The 18,656-nt window shown below is 41.5% G+C and overlaps 1 protein-coding gene across 1 annotated transcript in view; it reads right to left on the bottom strand.

Moving 5' to 3' along the window:
• The window catches only part of CYP7B1 (cytochrome P450 family 7 subfamily B member 1), a 124,771-nt gene that overhangs the window by 31,859 nt on the left and 74,256 nt on the right, over window positions 1-18,656 (bottom strand). Inside the window, exon 2 of the mRNA XM_066626365.1 lies at window positions 7,407-7,543. Coding sequence (XP_066482462.1) covers window positions 7,407-7,543 — 137 coding nt within the window. The remainder of the gene's footprint in view (window positions 1-7,406; window positions 7,544-18,656) is intronic.

Raw genomic sequence — 18,656 nt, 5'->3', positions numbered from 1 at the left:
GTCAGCATAAAAATGACGTTATTTTGCTATTGCTAAGACGATACACTTTCGTGTGGTATTTAAGAAGGTTTACTGTGAAATGTTTACTTTGGGTTACAGTATCATAAAGAAGAATTTTCTACATAAAGAAGGTACTTTACTGTTTTAATTATATTACCATTATTGCTTTAAACCCCACAGGCAGACAAACCCACCACAAAAATTTATGGATTCAAGGAGTCTGAACAAGTTAATGGGATGAATTCCCTGGCATGAGGTACTTGAAAATGCATCTTAATTAAAATCACTAGGTTTGTTTTCAAGTTCCTGTTCAAAACAGTGCAAAGGGTTCTATATTCACGTGTTACCCTTAATTGACTTATGAATTGCAACCCAGTGGCCTCTTAAACCTGTGAAGAAAAGTTCAAAAAAGGGCTAGAGAGTTTTGTGAGAGCAGCATTTCATCACAAACCGTAGCATTCTACTAGGGTCCAGACTGATAGGCAGGGTTGTTTAAGAGAGGGCAAAAGGATTTTGTGGAGCTCAACGAAACAAACATACCTTATTTCATTTGTACCTAACTCATATTTATTTTAGTGCAATTTGCTTCTGAGTGAGAACTGTAGAGGACAGCAATTGATTTGTACAGACAGTAAATGAAAGGATGGTCTTTTCAACAAAGCATGCAATAGCATCAACAAATGTTGTCTGACCAAATGGGCTCTAGTACATGAAAGCTTATGCCACAATATATGTGTTAGTCTTTAGAGTGCCACCAGATATTTGGTTGTTTTTGTTACAACGGAATAACATGGTTGCAATTCTTCACAGTATTTCATTAGAAGGAGACATGGCTGCATGAGTAACCTCGAAAAGACTTCATAGTTTACGAGGCAATTACCTAGCTAGATACAAGCAAGTTGGGTTTTGAAGTACTGTTGTATAGAAACAACTCCTTTTTGGGGCGGGGGGGGGGAAGAAATCACATTTACGTAACAGTGGTCTTATTAGGAAGATTTTGCTGAATAGCTGACAATGATGTACAGTAGCGATGCGCCGGAATGACGTTTGGGGAAAACGATTCTGCTGCACCACCACACAAAACCAATTAGAGAACTATTTTCTGCGACAGGTCAGGAATTTACATGGTTTCTCATGAAAAGATGTGCTTTTTAATTTCTTTATTAAGATGACATCCATGTCCCTTGAGACTTCGCGGGATGACAATCATTTGCTCATCACATGGGAAAGTACAATCAGTGGAATCGTGTTGCCGGTCCAGGGCAATGCCAGAAACTCCAAGCATCGTTCTGAATTTTCCAAATGAATTACTCCGAGAACCAATAATTAGCACAATATCTATTGGCAGAGTTTTTGGACAGGACCTTTCACCTCACACCGGAGGGAGAAAGCAGTGATAGCGCATAGATGACAGTAGCGCAATGGATATTTTGAGAGGTTTGTACACCGTATCAATTTTGTCAATTCAGAAAGAAACTATGAAATGCGGCATATATTGGCATCTGGGATAACTATGAATAGACATTTTAAAAACAGTGCAGTCATTGCTGTTTCTCCTTTGTGGACTTCCAATATCCAACACTTTCAGTAGTAACAGAAAACAGGAAGGTTAAACAATAAGTGTGCCACAAAGTCATAAAAAGTATGGCATACCGAAGAAAGAATACAACCTATAAGTCAGTCCTCCATTTTATTTTATAATGCAAGAGGTTACAAGGTGAAATCTGAGCCATAAATAAGGCTTGCTACTTTTAACTTTTGTGCACACCACAATTACCCTATGAGACAAATGAAATAATTAGCTGTCATACATTTGAAGCGTGTAATGCTTTTACAAGCACACAAAAAGAAGATCACTGTCACACCTAGAATGGGTTGGACTATTTATTATTTGCATTTACCTGTATTCAAAAAGAGATATTACTCTTGGAGGTGGGAGTCTCAAAGCAATTTTTTGACTGCCATTTTGTCATGTGCAATTATAAATCAACTTGGAATCTATTTAGAGTAGATATTAGAATATATTTAGAAGGATTACTACGGGTTTTCAGAGGTGGTTGGCCTTTTGATAATATTTGTAACAGGATACCTTAGGCCAGGGGTGCTCACACTTCTTTGGCTCGAGAGCTACTTTGAAACCCAGCAAGGCCCGGAGATCTACCAGAGTTTTTTTACAATGTTCGTGCCATCATAACATATAACATTTATGTGTACAATGTATGTTGGTGTACCTTGCATAACCACATGAGCCAATATTGCACAACACAACATAATTAACTATAAACATTTTTTGTAATTACTTGAGTTTACTTTGATGACTTGCACTGAAGTGAATCAGCCAAGGATGCATCGCCCGGACAGTAGCTGCTGACAGCCAGTTTCAAGCACACTTCCAAATGTTCATCAGTCATGGTGGAATGGTACTTGGACTTAAAGATCTTCATGTAGGAAAAGGCTGACTCACATAAATAAGTGGAGCCCTTCCTGCCTCAGGTGCTCTTATATCCCTGAGGGCCCTATTGCCTTCAACTGGCTGCAGCTGTGCAGCACACTCTGCTGGATGCCCAGGACTTACCCTTAAAGGGGCCACTGCTGACACCACAGCCTAGCTCCTCACCAGATCTTCCTCGATTCCAATACAAGTGGGGGGGGGAGCAGATCTCTATACAGACCAGTGCAAAAACAAGGGAAAGGTGTGGGGGAGGGAATATCTCTGTATAGACATCACAGCAAGACCAGTGCAAAACCCCTTGCACACAGAACCAACAGATGGAAGTTGGGGGGGGGCAGATCTCCATACATACCAGTGCAAAAACAGGGGAAAGGTAAGTCATCCCCAGGAGAGTCAACGGGGCTCACTCCCAGGGATGCGTGGACAGGAGAGAAGCCTGCCAGCGGCTCCTCTCCAGGTCTACTCACGAGTCACCCCAGTAGAGCCAACGGGGCTCACTCCCAGGGATGCATGGACAGGAACTCACTCCCAGGGTGGGGCTCATTCCCAGGGATGCTTCACTCCCAGGGCGGGGCTCACTCCAGGGCGGGGCTCACTCCCAGGGATGCTTCACTCCCAGGAATGCTTCACTCCCAGGAATGCGTGGACTGGAGAGAAGCCTGCGATCTACTCATTTTGCCTGGGGATCGACTTATTGAGCACCCCTGCCTTAGGCTATCCTATACAAAAACTTACATCGAGTAAGTTCTATTGAATACAGTGGGACGTACATTTTAGCAGACATCCTTAGGATGGTGCGGTTAATTGTTTAAATAAATACACTTATTTATTTCTAAATATTTCTATCCTGCCTTTTCATCCGAGAATAGAGACCTGTTATTTTTATCTGTTATGTTCATAAATCGTTGAATCAACCTAAGATATAAGGGGACAAAGAGAATGAGGGAGAGAGCAGTATTCAGTTATTTCTCATGGCAAAAGTACATTGGCATAACGGTTTTCAGTTTGCATCTATAGGGAGGGGCCCAGATGCCCCACCCTCTCCTGGCAAGAGAGCTCCATGGCTTGGGAGCCTCAGCCAAAAGCCTTCTATTCGGCATACCCACCATTCACACCTTTGACAGCAGGAGGACACAAAGCAGGACTTGCATTTAAGACCTAAATGAATGAGCAGAGTCATAGGAGGGAAGAGAGATGGTCTTTTTATATTTAAACCTGAAAAATTGGGTTCTGATCTGAAAAGTAATGATCATCACTTTGAATGAAATTCACAAACAGAAACCAATGAAGATAGTTCCGTATCAGAGTCGTATGTTCTGATATTTAGGGTGCAATCCTAACTTGCACTGGAACAGGCAAGCCAGGAGGCTTGCGCAGTATCCAGCGCAGGATTGTGGCCAGCAGCGGCTTAGCCAGAGGCAAGGGGAAACTTTTCCCCTTACCCCTGGGTAAGGTCTTGAAGCCGCTCCGTTCTCCCTGGGAACGGGGGTTGGGATCCGACATAACTGCCGTATCCCAGCCCAGCCTCCCTCTCCTCGCCTGCCCGCCCCCAGGGCTGCCCATCGCCATCCCTCCCCCCACCCAGGAACGCCTCCCTCCCTCCTCCTCCCCGCCCCCCCATGCCTATCTTTTTCGCTTGCGTTGGCCCTCCGGGGCCGATGCAAGTACTGGAGGGGAAGCCGGCGCGGAGGCAGCCTCTGCAGGCCAGTGCTTCTTAGAGCGCCGGCCTGGATTCCCCTTGAGGAGGCACAAATGTACTTTGCGACCCTCCCAGGCCAGCCCAAGGGACTTGGGCCAGCCTATCTAAAGGTTTGGATTGTGCCTTTAGATCTCAAACTGGACAGAATTACTAGATATACATTCCTTAAGATATGATGATCACACTTTTCAATGTGTACAATTTGGGCATCCCTTATCTGAAGTGCTTGGGACCAGAAGTGTTTTGGATTTTTCTGTACTTTGGAATACTTGAGTATACATAATGGAAGGTCTTGGGATGAGGCACAAGTCTAAACACAAAATTCATTTATATTTAATATACCCCTTATACACATAGCCCGAAGGTAACTTTGTACAAGATATTTAAAATTTTGTGCACAAAACAAGGTTTGTGCATGAAACACAGTTTGTGAATTTATTTTTTTTAGGCAAAAAAGTAAAAAGAAAAAAGAAAAAAGGAAGTGGCAGGTTAAAATTACCAGAAGACCAAAATGATCCTTAAAAATATAAAAGACAATGATATAGAACGATTAAAAGAATTTCAACTACAAATAACAAAGTAAAATATCTAGGAATTCTAATCACCAAAAAGACAAGTACATTAATGGAAGACAACTATATTAAATTAATGAAAGAAATAAAAAAAGATTTGGAGAAATATAATAAACTGCAATTATCCCTAATGGGAAGAATAGCTCTATTGAAAATGAAAATATTACCAAAATTAATGTTTTTATTCCAAACTATTCCAATTATTTTGAAGAACTTTTTTTGATGAATAACATTACTACAAAATTCATCTGGCAAGGTAAAAACCGAGAACAAGACGGAAAATACTTCAAGAGGATAAAAAAAGAGCAGGGTTTGGATTACTAGACTGGGAATTATATTATCAAGCGGCAGCCCTAAACTGGATAAAAGATTGGGGACTCATAGCAAATTCCAAAATTTTAATTTTAGAAGCACATGATTTACAAATAGGCTGGCACGCATTCCTGTTTTATGATAAAGTCAAACAGCATGGATATTTTAGACAACACATTTTAAGAAGATCTTTAATTTGGATATGGGAACAGATAAAATACAATATATAAATTACCCAGATGGATAAAACCGCTTGAAATAGCAACTAATCCGAACTGGATTTAAAAAGACCAAAATAAATCATACAACGATATGTTGAATATTAAAGGAGAGATCTTAAGTAAGTTTGAGTTAGAAGAGAAAGAAATAAAATTGGACTGGTGGAATGAAATGCAAATAAGAACAAGATTACGAGAAGACCAAAAAATAGGTTTTTATAAAGAAGATATAAGTTTTGATAAAATATTTTTGATTGATGAGGGGAAATATGTAAAAAAAATGTACAATTTTCTCCTAGAGATAAGAATGGAGGATGAAATATTTAAAGATGCAATGGTGCGGTAGGCAAAAATTTTTGGATATACTATATCGATGGACGACTGGAAACAAATTTGGAATATAAATATTAAGATAACTAAAGCAGTGTCTTTTAAAGAGGATTTATATAAAATGTTTTATAGATGGTATTTAACTCCAGAGAAATGAGCAAAAATGTATTCTGGGTCATCAAATAAGTGTTGAAAATGTAAAGAGGTTGAAGGAACCTTTTATCATATGTGGTGGACATGTGAAAAAACAAAGAAATACTGGAAAATGATACATAAATTCTTGCAAGAGATATTGAATTGTGTATTACCATTCAAACCAGAAATATTCCTCCTAAATGTGACATCAGAAATTAAAGACCAATATAGAAAATACCTTATTGTATATATTGTTACAGCGGCAAGAATACTGTTTGCGCAAAATTGGAAATCTACAGATGTGCCAGCTAGAGAAAATTTAACAGACAAAATTTATGAAATAGCAGAAATGGAAGTTCTAACAGAAGGAATGAAAGAGAGATTTAGGTAGAGTAAGAAACTATTGGAAGCCTTTTTATGATTGGATAGATAGTTTTAGTTAAACAATATTGAGTGTTTAGATAAATTTAAATTTTTATAATAGTAAATATGATAGCTTTTGTATTGAAGATTATTGCGCGTGTTTTTCAGTCGTTTGATTGCTTTTTTTTTAATAATGCATGTTGTAATCTATGAGGGCCATATCCTCATGTGTAACCTGTGTAGTACCTGCCCAAAGTTTAACCCATTTTCCTCACCTGTATCTGTAATAAATAAATAAAATGCTTAATTAAAAAAAAAAAAACAACTCATGATGGCGTTCAAAAAAGTTCCATATTTCAGAATATTTCATATTTTGTAATTCCGGATAAGGGGTACTGAACCTGTAAGATAGTGAAAAAGTACAACTGAACGTTGTGCACAGTCAGGATGCTTAAATCCCACTGAAGCCCCCATTTTACGAGTACAACCCAGATATACTTCTTAGAACCCAATCCTATGCATGTCTGCTCAGAAGTAAGCCCCATTATAGTCAGTGGGGCTTATACCCAGATAAGTCTAGATAGGATTGTAGTCTTTAGTGAAACATTCATTGAAACACTGAACCAGTAGCAAACCAGTAGCAGCACCTTCCAAATACCAAGAGCAGATAAGTCATAGTGGGATAGAGTTATGCTTTCTTTCTCAACTGCTTGAGGGCAACCCACTGGTGGGCTAATGTGGGAAGCAGAATGCTGGGCTAGATGGGCCTTTGGCCTGATCCAGCAGGGTTTTTGTTTGTTTGTTTGTTTGTTTTAAATATACTCCCATGAAACTGTGGGCACAAGATCAAGATATTTTGGCAGCACCTGTGATTCTGCCTGTATGAAATTCAAGGTGCCCCAACAATAATCCAGTGCATGGCAGTGGCAAAGCTTTATCATTCTGTGCCACAGTATGTTTTATTTGCCCATTCTTTGCAGCAAGTTGTACCAGGCAGTTACTTCCACTGTATATCGCCACAGAAAGCTCTGCAACCCAATATCCGGGAGGAAGCTGCTGCCTTGCACAACTTGCTACAAAGATTGCATGAAAAAAACAAAGGCTGTGACACAGAAGAGTAAGGCTCCCTCATTGCTGTGCCCAGGATTATTATGTTGGGGCACCGTGGGCCGCAGTTTGGAGAACACTAACCTAGATGAATCTTGATCTGTTCCATCCAGGCAGCACTCATGTTCTTAAGCAGATAAAACTTAGCATTAGCACTTTTGTTACTTTACTAAGATGTCTCAAAGAAACAACAACAACAACAACAACATGTTTCTCACCAGCCATATGCAAGGTAAAAACATCCCCATGTTTTTGTTGCAAGGACAATAGAAGATTGGAAGCATCGTCTCTAAAATCCAGGGCCACTCCCAAGAAAGGAATCCAGCCATTCACTAAGGGAGGCTCTCCAGGTTTCCTTTATTTAAAAAAAAAAAAAAAGAGTAGAAAGTACAGTTAATTCAACAATTCCTAATAACATAAGCATCTATCACCATCACTATTTTCATATGCTGGTGGTTTTGAAAGCTGAATTGTACCCCTCCTCCCTCACACAGGAAGGCTGACTGGTCTATAAGAAGAAAAGCCAGTAAGGGAAAAAGGTCCACCACCACCCCACATGTAGTGCTTTTGAAAGCTGAGCTGCATGACCTGTGTTTAACTCAACCTGTGGGCCTCTTAGGAGGTGGAAAGACCACATGCAAAGAACAGCATCTTAATTTTACAGATTGGATTGAGAAGCGCCAGTCCAATTCTCTTTGTGTGTTCTGCTATGTAGAAGGGCTCTCTCATTGACTTTGAGAAGGACACTCTCATTGACTTCAGTGTCTAAAACCACTCTGTGCATACTGCTTCCAACTGTCATACTATCGAGGGAAGTCCTTGAGATTACAGGAACATGTGCACCGAAACTGCTGATTGAGACAATCATCTTCAGTGTATATAATCATTAAAAAGAAAGAACTTCATTCCCTAGGGCAGTGTTTTTCAAACGGTATGTCATGGCCCACTGGTGGGTTGTGACCCAATGGGCCCTGTTGCACCACAAAGCTTTACTGGGAACCACCAAAGGCCGCTTCTAGGACGCGCTGGGCCACTGGCCTCCAACTTCTGGCTTGCACCCACAACTTCTGATTTGCTTCTGCAAGGCATACTGGGGGCCCATAGAGATCAATGGAATGGGTCGCAGGCCTGGCGTGACCTGGAAGTGGCACCCAGTGGTTCTCAGTAATGCTTTGCAGTGTGACAGGGAGAATCAGGTTCCAGCCCAGTATGAAGGACGAAGTGAATCGCTACCAAGTTTGAGAAACGCTGCCCTAGGGAACTGATTCAAGGATTTCTTTTAATCATACATGGCTTCCTTTCTGGATTCTTTCTAGGCTTTCCAACTTAAAGTACAATTTATGCATGCAGCTATTCAGATTTCATGCTAGTTCCTCCTCTTAAAAAAAAAAAACAACTGGTTTTGTGTTACATTGTTTAAGCAGTTACAAATGAGGACCATACAAAAGGGAGCTACAACACAATGTTCCATTTCTCCAACTGTAGTGTCCAATTGACTCAAAATGCCCAGTTGGATAAAGTAGGCCAAGTCCTCCCTCTGCCATAAAAGGTTTCTCGCCCCCATGACATCTTAGTGTTCCAATACAACAGAGTGAGTGGGTGTCTATCTCACCCACCCAAGCTGATATTATCCACAGAAAATCCAACACACCAAATAGTTTATACTTGTTCTTTATGCATTTGAATGTATAACTTACTGCAGATGAAAACAAATAAAATATCTGCAAGATTTCCCTTAAAATCAAATAACAGTTACACATAATGTTGGTAACAATAGAGTCTAATCCTATGCAATTTCCAGTGAAAGTGCAGCTGTGCCCATGGGTAGACTGCCCTCTGGTAGAGAGGCAGTCACAGATGCTTTTGTTCCCTTCCCTCAAGGCTGCACTGAGGCTGCACCAGTGCTGGAAAGTTGGATAGGATTGGGCCCTTATCCAATAATTACATTCACAAATGCAAGTGACAGGTTTGTCTCTTAACTAGCCCTGCCCAGCTTCCTGAATCCACTTTCATTCAAACAAATAGAAGCCAAGCCCATTACAGAAAGGATTAAATGAAAACACACTTTTAAAAAAATCGCTCTGATGCTACAGCCCCATCTGGGAAGGTGACTCACTCCGTAGAGAACAACTAGTTTTGATTAATCGCAAGATATTTACTAGCTTGTATCTAATCAAAGATCAAGGGATCACAAGCTTTATTACTATCATACATGGCATAGATGTTTATGTGGCTGGATTAACCCTATCACAGACTATTATGAAATGCGAGATGTTTTGAAATAAAAATAATCCCTTTGCTCAGAATTATTTTTTTAAACTGCTAACTTGCACAGCATGAATAGAAAAGTCTTGCACAAGGGCTGTTAACCAAAGAAATTTTACAGCCCAATCCTAATTTGCACTGGCCAGTGGGCCTATGCTGTATCCAGTACAAGTTTGGGGGTGACTGCAGGCCAACCTGGGGCAAGGGGAAATGTTTCCTCTTACCCCATGTCACGCTGCATCAGCCCCAATGAGTCTACTCAGATCTGCGCCACCTGACGAGGTGGTGCAAATTCAAGCAGCCCGGGACTGCCCTGGGCCACCCAGGAATGGGGTCAGGATCTGGCATAACTGCTGGCTCCTGGTCCTGCCTCCTGCTCCCCGCCTGCCTGCCGACAGTCCCACCTGCCTGCCGTCCGCCCTTCCCTGCCCCGAAACGCATCACTCCCGCCTCCTTGTGTTGGCCCAAGTGCACTTCCGGACTGTACCCTTGGTTGATTAATTGATTTCCATTTAAAGAGTAATCTTCTAAAATCTTCTTTAATTCTAAAAATTAAAAACACTTTGGAGATGCGTATACACCTCTCAGCACGTCTGCTCTGAAGTAAGCCCTCCTGAACCGAGTAGGACATACTCCTAGGTAAGAGTATAAAAGATTGCAATCATATAGATTTTGGACAGGTGACAGTATGCGAGCTGAGCCATCCAGTATATAGTCAGCAAGTGTGCAGATGTTGGCCTCCACCAGTAGGGAGAGTTGGTTTTTGTTAAAAGCAGGGGTAGCCAACCCGCAGCTTGCCATGTGCTACTTTTTATGCATAGAACTTTGAACGTTCCACTCTAGCTGCCTCTAGCGACATCTCTGCTGGGTGCAGCTTGGTGAGGATGGGGCCCAGTGCCTCTTGTCTTCAGTGATGGCTGGACTCACTGCGCTTTAACTCACCATGCCAAATGCAAAGCCAGGGAGGTAGCGCCCCAACATGCCTTATGAACAGGTGACTGATGGCCAACCAGCTGGTGCTAGCTCCAGTTTGTCAACTGAGTTTGCTCCAGTTTGTCAAGCTCCAGTCATTGCACTGAACCAGTTTGCATGTTTGGGCATGGAGGTTTCGTCCAGGCTGCTGACAGGGGCGGGGTGGAGATGGGTTCTGCTGCATGTGCCATTTTGAATGTGTCCACATGCCACTTGTGGCACATGTGCTGCAGGATGGACAACCCTGGTTTGTGAGTTGCTTCTATTTGGGTTTTATTCCCTGTTTCTGCCTTCGAGCGACCATGGCTGCAGTTCTCTCTGTGTCCTACTAAAGTTCTTAACAAAAGTCAGTTTGCTGTGAGTCAGCTCTGCTAAAAAGATGACTTTAGATCATCTTTTTCTTTTACAAATCCCTCCCCCAATCAGCTTACAGTTGTAAACTGTGACAGTGGAGGAAACCACAGAAGCAAGAAAAATAGGGAGAGAGAGAAGGAGTGCAGCAGAAGAAGAAAGGATAAGAAGAGAATTTTGTTACACATGTTTAGGATTTGTCCATTGAGGAATAGGGACAAAGGGTTAAATCAGTGGTTCCAAAACTGCGCGCCATGGTGCCTGAGGGGTTCCAAACTCACAGGGGTGCCACAAGATGTCCCCAGTGGCCTCTTCCTCCCAGCAATCCCAGGTGCCGCCACCTTGGATTGAGCAAAATCTCACAAGATCCAACATGGTGGTGCCCATCTTCCCAGCTCTCCTGGGGGCTGCCATCTTGGATTGTGTGAGATCTCACGCATCAAACAACTGGCAATGCGCTTCCACCACCATCATCTGGGGCAGTCTCAACAATGCCTCTACACAGACACACAACCACAGTCGATCAGTGCTGAGAGCTGCTTCAATTAGAGCTGTGCATAAGTCCCATTTTGCATTACAGACTCAAATTCCATAGTACAAAATACATTTAACACACTTTGGGCCACTGTGCATGAAGTACATCTGGAAAGAGCTGGGAAAAACCCTTGCCTGAAACCTTGAATAGGTTGAATTGCTAGTTACTATCGACAATACTGAGTTAGGACACAATCCTAACCCCTTATGTCAGTGCTTTCCAGCACTGGCATAGTGCTGCCAATGGGACATGTGCTGCATCCTGCAGTTGGGTGGCACTCACGGAGGCCTCCTCAAAGTAAGGGAATGTTTGTTCCCTTACCTCAGAGCTGCATTGCTCTTATGTCAGTGCTAGAAAACACTGACATAAGGGGTTAGGATTGTGCCCTTAGTCTTATAAATTGTCTGTGTAAACATAAAGCAGTTGTGTTTTGTGCTTACAGAGTCTCTGAAAATATTTCCGTTTTTAATGGATCCTCCAAAACTGAAATGTGGCTTTACAGTCCAGAAACTGGTGACCAGGTGTGGGAGGCAAACTACAAGAAGTTTCCTGGTCTTTGACACTGTTTCACAGAACGGATATACAAGAAACCTCTAGCAGTTACTGTTTGTTGAAGTGGCACAAAAATTGCCCTGGATACAGAAAACTTGCTAGTGGTTAATTCTCCATGAAATGACAAAACGGAGGAAGCGAAGCTTAGACAAAAGCATCTCTGCAGCATTATGGCAGTCCGTACCCGACCCGCAATTAGCCTCTCAAAACGACTAACTTATTTTGATAGCATACCTGTTATCTTTGTATGCATGCCTGTGTCCGGCTTTCACTTTTGGGCTTGGACACTAGATTGCTTAAATAACACGGTGACAGATATTTAGATAGGCTCTTGGTAGTATTCTAATTTAATACACCTAATTTCAGCCTCCCTGCTCTGTCATTTGGTCAAAAGCTGTATTCTTCACTGGCTTTCCGTGGGGTAGAAAGGACGCAGCTCAGAAATCCAGGAGGAAATTAATTTAATGCTTTGAGTCTAGGGGATCACATCAGGGAGACATCTTGCCACTGAAGAGACGCAAGGGTCATCATTTGCTTCAGACAGGTTTCGCTCAGTGGCAATACGCTTAATACTGCTAAATACCTTGTCAGGGCTTTGCGTATCGCAGAGAGAAGTATCACAGTGGTGTCACTTATGACCCATCAGAGATGGATAACAGAAATGCATCTTTATTTCTGTCTTTACTTTGCTCAGGAAGATAGAGGTCATTTTAATGACTTATGGCTCTCTGCCAACTGAGCCGAGGTGGCATGCCACTAGATCTATCAATAATATATTAATATATTAGCCTCTTTGTGTGTGAATGGAATGTCTCACTGCACAAATTGTTAAACCGCATAATACTTCTGATCCGAGTGTCTTATAAGCTATTATTTCATATGCCTTTAAAGGATAATGCAAAATCCATTTATTTAACATGGAATTTGGGGAAAGGAGTTGACGTCATCTGCCTGTTTTTTTTTTTTTTTACTGCAAATGATTAGACAATTGTGGCTTTAGAACCTACAAATACTCTCAGAAACAAAATAGAAACCTCTACCATGTACAAGAATGCATTTCAATGTAAAATGGTCTTGCTTGTTCCCAACAGGATGGAAAAGTGCATTTCAACTATAAACTATGTTATCTGTGTAAGACAACTTGGGAAAATCATCTGAAAAATCTGTGTTATAGACTTTTGTCCTGAGCAGTTCTTTGTCACAATTCAGGGTACAGAAGTCATCCAGCAATAAAGAGTGAGAGTGATCCAAAGCTTCAATATACATACTAATTTAAATATTATTTAAATATAAATTTAAATAATTAAACCTGACTTTCCTTGTCAGAATTATGAAGTTAAAAATGGCTCACATTGTTCTGGAGTATCTTCTTGGGTTTTTTTTAAAAAACACAAAAAGTGCTTAGAGGGCAAGGTGGTGAATTGTTTCACCAAAGACTTCAGAGGTGCTTTGAAACAAATATCTGATTTGTGTAGTTAAAGAAACACATGCCTAATAAACAGCATAATTTTTTGGGAGCGGGGGAATGGCTATGCACAGTTTCAGTCTAGATTTCCATGTACAGGTACATGGTGATATTTCTCCTGCAAATTTAAGGTGTGATCTTGATTTGTATGAGAGCAACTCTGGTGGGCCAAGTTGCTCCAATGTGTGAAAAAAGGCATTAGAGTATTGTATCACAACACAGCATAATCTATAACTAGAGAGTCTTTTTGAGTGGAAAACTGAGAAAACCTGGCTAAAATCAACAGGCAATTAAGACAGATGCACTTCATCTTTCATTAGGAGGGGAAAAGAGTTCAGGGCTCAGTTAGCTAGAAAACAGAAGTCACTGGGATTTTAAAATCCTTAAATTGCCACTGGATTAAGTTACAAAACTTAAACCACAGAAGTAACACAGACTGTCATAAACAGTACCATTGATGCTAGCCTGCTTTTATTGGCTTTTAACACAGGTACCAGAAAACATCTTTTGTTCATGCAGATGGTTTTAAATGTGTATGTAAAAAAAATAAATAAATTCACACACGAATACCACATAGCTTAAAGATGGACACTGACAAAAAGAAGCAATTAAGACACTTTTACATAAAATAAGCAAAGCACAAAACCCCAGGATGCCAAGGCTGATAGTAAAGTTGCATTTTTATCTTGCCATAACCAAGTGTAATATTTAAAAATGAACATTGGTACATGAATCCAAGGTAAAGAGGATCAAGGTTTGGTCTGCTACCATTGTGAGTTTCATGAAGGAGAACAGACATCTCTAATTTGCTCCTGATTCAATCTTTGGGGCAAGAAATGAACAGGTGAAGTCTTATCTTGGAACATAATAAATCATAAGTGCGCAACACCTGTAGTTGCATTTCACGAACATAAACCTTCTGTTTAATAATGTCTGTTTACAACCAGAAACAGACATATAGTAATCTCTTGTTTGGGATAAACATTAATCCAGATCTGTCTACAAAAAAAATATACAATTCATTACAATACATAATCTCTGTAGTGGCCTGTTCTTAACCTTCATTCTCCATTCTCCTGTCCTAAATCTAGCAAATCCACTACTAGTGTGCAACCGGCATCTGCTCCTAACATCTCGTTTGCAGCATGCAGAACAATCAGAAAAGCCTGCCAGGAAGACATTGCCTTGCTGGGTATGAGTAATTTTGCTTTTCATCACTTTCATTGAGAAAACACAAATCTGAAGGGTCTGAAAAGAAAAGAGTAGGACTCCACTGAGTTCTTTTTCATTTTACGAAGTGTCATTGCTAAAACCTTTTATAAGAAATGGACGTAAAATAAAGTTTTATTGATTTCCAATGGCACGGCCAGGCATTTCACTCACTCTCCTGGAAAAAAAAAATGATGCAGTATTTTTACACACTCACACACACACAAAAGGAGGAGCAACATTTTAGCACAGATGTAGAGCCAAAGCTAGTATGAATATGTCAGAACCATCTGTGTGTACCTACTCACTCTATCCTAATATTTAAACAGCATTCAATGTGACATGCAGGGCATTCCTGGGCGCTTCCAACATTACTGAATACTTGGACTGTAATATGTACAATGAACCCAGAAGCTTCACGCTCCAGAAAGGTACTCTGAAGAAACATGGTGCAGAGGCTTTTGTTCTTAAAAAATTATTTTTTGCAAGCAATAACTGAGAACAATGGATTTTAGCAGCCTATGCCCAGGATGGTGGTCATGGGCAACACCTAGACCATCTTGAAACTCAACTGCTAAGAAGAAAATACAGTGGACCCTCTTTATCCACAGGTTCGGCATGCTTGGACTTAACTAAACACGGGTGCTGAGCCAGCATCTGGAAGACCTCAAGGACCTCCCTGACATGACTGGAAGTGCCTTCCGGTTGTGTGCACGAGGTGTTCTGAGGTGCTGGGAGCCTACCTCGGAATGCCCCCTGAATGCTTCAGAAAGGCATTTCCAGTTGGAAACCACTGGTGTAAGAGGAGCCTGTGATCTAGCAGAATGCTGAAAATTCAAAAATATAAGTAGCAGCAATATTTGTAAATGTTGGGTTTTTTCCTCTTAAGGGTATTTTTACAAAATAGCACACAAGTGCAGACTAAAAAGAAAACAGGCTCAGGTAGAAATCAATCAATAGGAAGTTTTCAAAGAGGCAGTTTCTAATATAGCATTTGGAACCATCAGAAGAGATCTGAGGAGGTCAAGGACCAGGAGAGTTGGGGGGGCAGGAGGGGGCCTGAAACTGTCTGGAGATTCTATGGGTTCCTGGTCAAATCTCTATCCTCCTTAAGGGGGCAGAGTCCCAAATGAAATTGGGAACACCTGTCCTAGGGAATCGTGACCCCCAGATTGGGAAACAGAATTAAATGGCACATCAGGACTTTCATTGACACCCCTAAACAGCATTAAATTAAGAGACAAAAAAAAGTGGTGACAGTTCATCAGGTGATATCTAAATGCTTTTGTTAACACATAAAAGACGACCATCACTGCTATGTTAAATAATAAACAGGGCAATTTCAACTGCAAGGCCCAAGATAGCAAAAACAGCTAATGATTCAATGGTTCCATTGAATCTCTCCCATGCTTATGAGAAACAGACACGTGCATATATTACATATAGTAATCAATTAAAGGCAAGCAGTGCAAGAAATGTTAATTACTAGTAATTAAAGGAATAGGCAATGTACCTAGTTTCACAGAGCAGAATATATGCGGAGACATCAACAGAGCACAGTGTCAGACAGACAGATAGTCATCTATCATCATGGAAAAAGTCAAGCTGATAAAGAATTACATACTAAATTCTCACCCCTGCTATAAAAACAGCAAATATTTATTTACTAGTTTCATTGGAGATCTCTATATAGTAACAGAAGACTATCAAAAATAGTACCATAGACAGGAGCAAACAAGTGGATAGGTGCAAAACTGAGGAGACCCACTGATGATTCTAGAACACTGGTTCCCAACCTGTGGTCTGTGAACCACAGTTGGTCTACAAGACCCTGAGAAGTGATCCATGAGGTTTCAGGGGGAAAAAAAATAATCTTTGATCACTTCCAGTGTCTTGCCAAGCAAGCATTCCCACATGGACCACCAGAGAGGGTGGAGAATGGCCTGTCTGCAACAGGCACTTCAGTGCCAGCTGTGGGTGGTCCATTCTCTGCCCTCTATGGTAGTCTGTGGGGGAGTGCTCATTTGGGAGAAGCTTCTCCACAGACCACTAGAGAGGGTGGAGATACTGAAGACTATGGCTACGGATGGTCCATTCTCCACCCTCACTGGTAGTCCGTGGGGGACTGGTCACTTGGGAGATGCTTCCCATGAACCACTAGAGACAGTGGAAAACAGACTGCTCACAACTGGCACTGCATGTGGTCCATGACAATTCCAATTTTTGCCTCAGTGGTCTGTGGGCTACTAAAGGTTAGGAAGCATTGCTCTAGAACTTGTCCAAAAGAACCCCTCCAAAGCCAAGATCTCTGGTAGCATTAACCTGCTATTCAAACTTAATGGGCTGGAGCCTCAAAACAAAATGGGAGCAGCAGCATTGCTATTACCCACTGAGGTGGGGTCAAGACCCATATTCAACTGTTGAAGGCATCTGTCCTAGATGACAACTATTCATGGTAATATCCTCCTATATGGTGGTTCCGTACTACATTGAAGGTCAGGAACTGAAGACGGATGATGAAAAACAAACTTATGTCATAACCGATTATAGACAAAATGGGCAAGCAGCCAGAAAATAAGCATATTATGGTTTTGCTTAATTGTTTCAAAGGCACATTAGGTTCGCCTTAAGCCTGGCAGGTGCTAAATAATCATTTATTGCATCATCTCAATTTTTCTGATCAACAGCAAGCATGAAGAACATCTGTTCTCCAAGCTGCACTTTCTCTTTAAACGCACGACAATAGAAATAATATAGCAGCAGCTGGAATAACTGGTTAGTGTGTGGATTCGTTCACAGGGCCACATCTGGTTTGCCAAAAAGGCAATGCCAACAGAATAGCTATCGATGTACAGGCTTAACTCCCATTTATGATTTAGCTGCTGGCAAGCCCAAAGTGGCCTGTGGTTACATCACACTTTGTTCCAGAGTGAAGGAGCTGAAGTTTTTGATCCAGCCTCATCACAAGGGAGTTTCTAGATGCTAATGATGTGCAGTCTGAATTTCAACTTGAGATTTAAGTGATTACGCCTGGATGAAGTTAAATTTGAAAACAGGTGGCCTGGTTGTTCTAGCGCCTACTTGATCACACACTTGTTTGTTAATGCACACTACATTGAGTTTTATGAACTGCAGAAGGGAGTTTAATCGAGTTGCCTGACCGGCATCAGAGTAAGGAAATGAAGGCAGCCGCTGCACACTATATTGAAAGAGGAAAGCACCTAAGCTTCCAAGCAGAATCTTCTCTTGTTCTTTTTGGACCAGAACTTCTAAAGGTACCAGGGAATCCTAGTTCACTGAAGTCTGCCAGCAGGAAGCCAGGGTGAACACATGGAGTGCAAGCACAAAAGTGCTCTTCACATGCTACCGGGCCGGGGGAGGGGGGGTCAGAAGAAATTCACTTGGCTCTTGTTAGAATGCCGTGTTTCATGCAACAACATGATGGTCTGCTGCATTCCGGGAAAGAAAAGGGAGACGCTGGAAAGCAAAGCGATAGTTTGAGCACTGTTTCCGCCCAGCTAGCACATTTGTGAGTTAAGGAGGACAATACTTTCACTGCAGTCCCTGTAAGGACCTCCCCATCCAAAAATTGTTGATTTTTGTGGAGCTAAAAAACAGGGTGGGGGGCTATCCATGAAAGTTGTGAAACTCTCACTTCATTTTCTTTGTAATGGGGGAGGCTGGAGCAAATGAGGGACAGATTTGGATCAGCTTGAATTATTATTATTTATTTAAAGAGATTATGTCCTGCCTTTAAGATTGAAAATCTGACAAGGCAGCATATACTGGAAAGGGGACCCAGGTCTTAAACAGTTTAGGGCTCCAAAACTAAGAACCAGCACCCTTAACTGAGCACAGAAATGAACAGGTAGCGAAAGAGATCTAATAGAATTAGGGCAATATGTTTCCAACAATCATTCATAAGAACATAAGAACAGCCCCACTGGATCAGGCCATAGGCCCATCTAGTCCAGCTTCCTGTATCTCACAGCGGCCCACCAAATGCCCCAGGGAGCACACCAGATAACAAGAGACCTCATCCTGGTGCTCTCCCCTACATCTGGCATTCTGACTTAACCCATTTCTAAAATCAGGAGGTTGCGCATACACATCATGGCT

Source organism: Tiliqua scincoides, chromosome 4 (assembly GCF_035046505.1).
Source record: "Tiliqua scincoides isolate rTilSci1 chromosome 4, rTilSci1.hap2, whole genome shotgun sequence".
NCBI classification, from domain to species: Eukaryota; Metazoa; Chordata; class Lepidosauria; order Squamata; family Scincidae; genus Tiliqua; species Tiliqua scincoides.
Note: the sequence above shows the minus strand (reverse complement) of the source record. Positions and strands in the feature narration are given on the sequence as shown.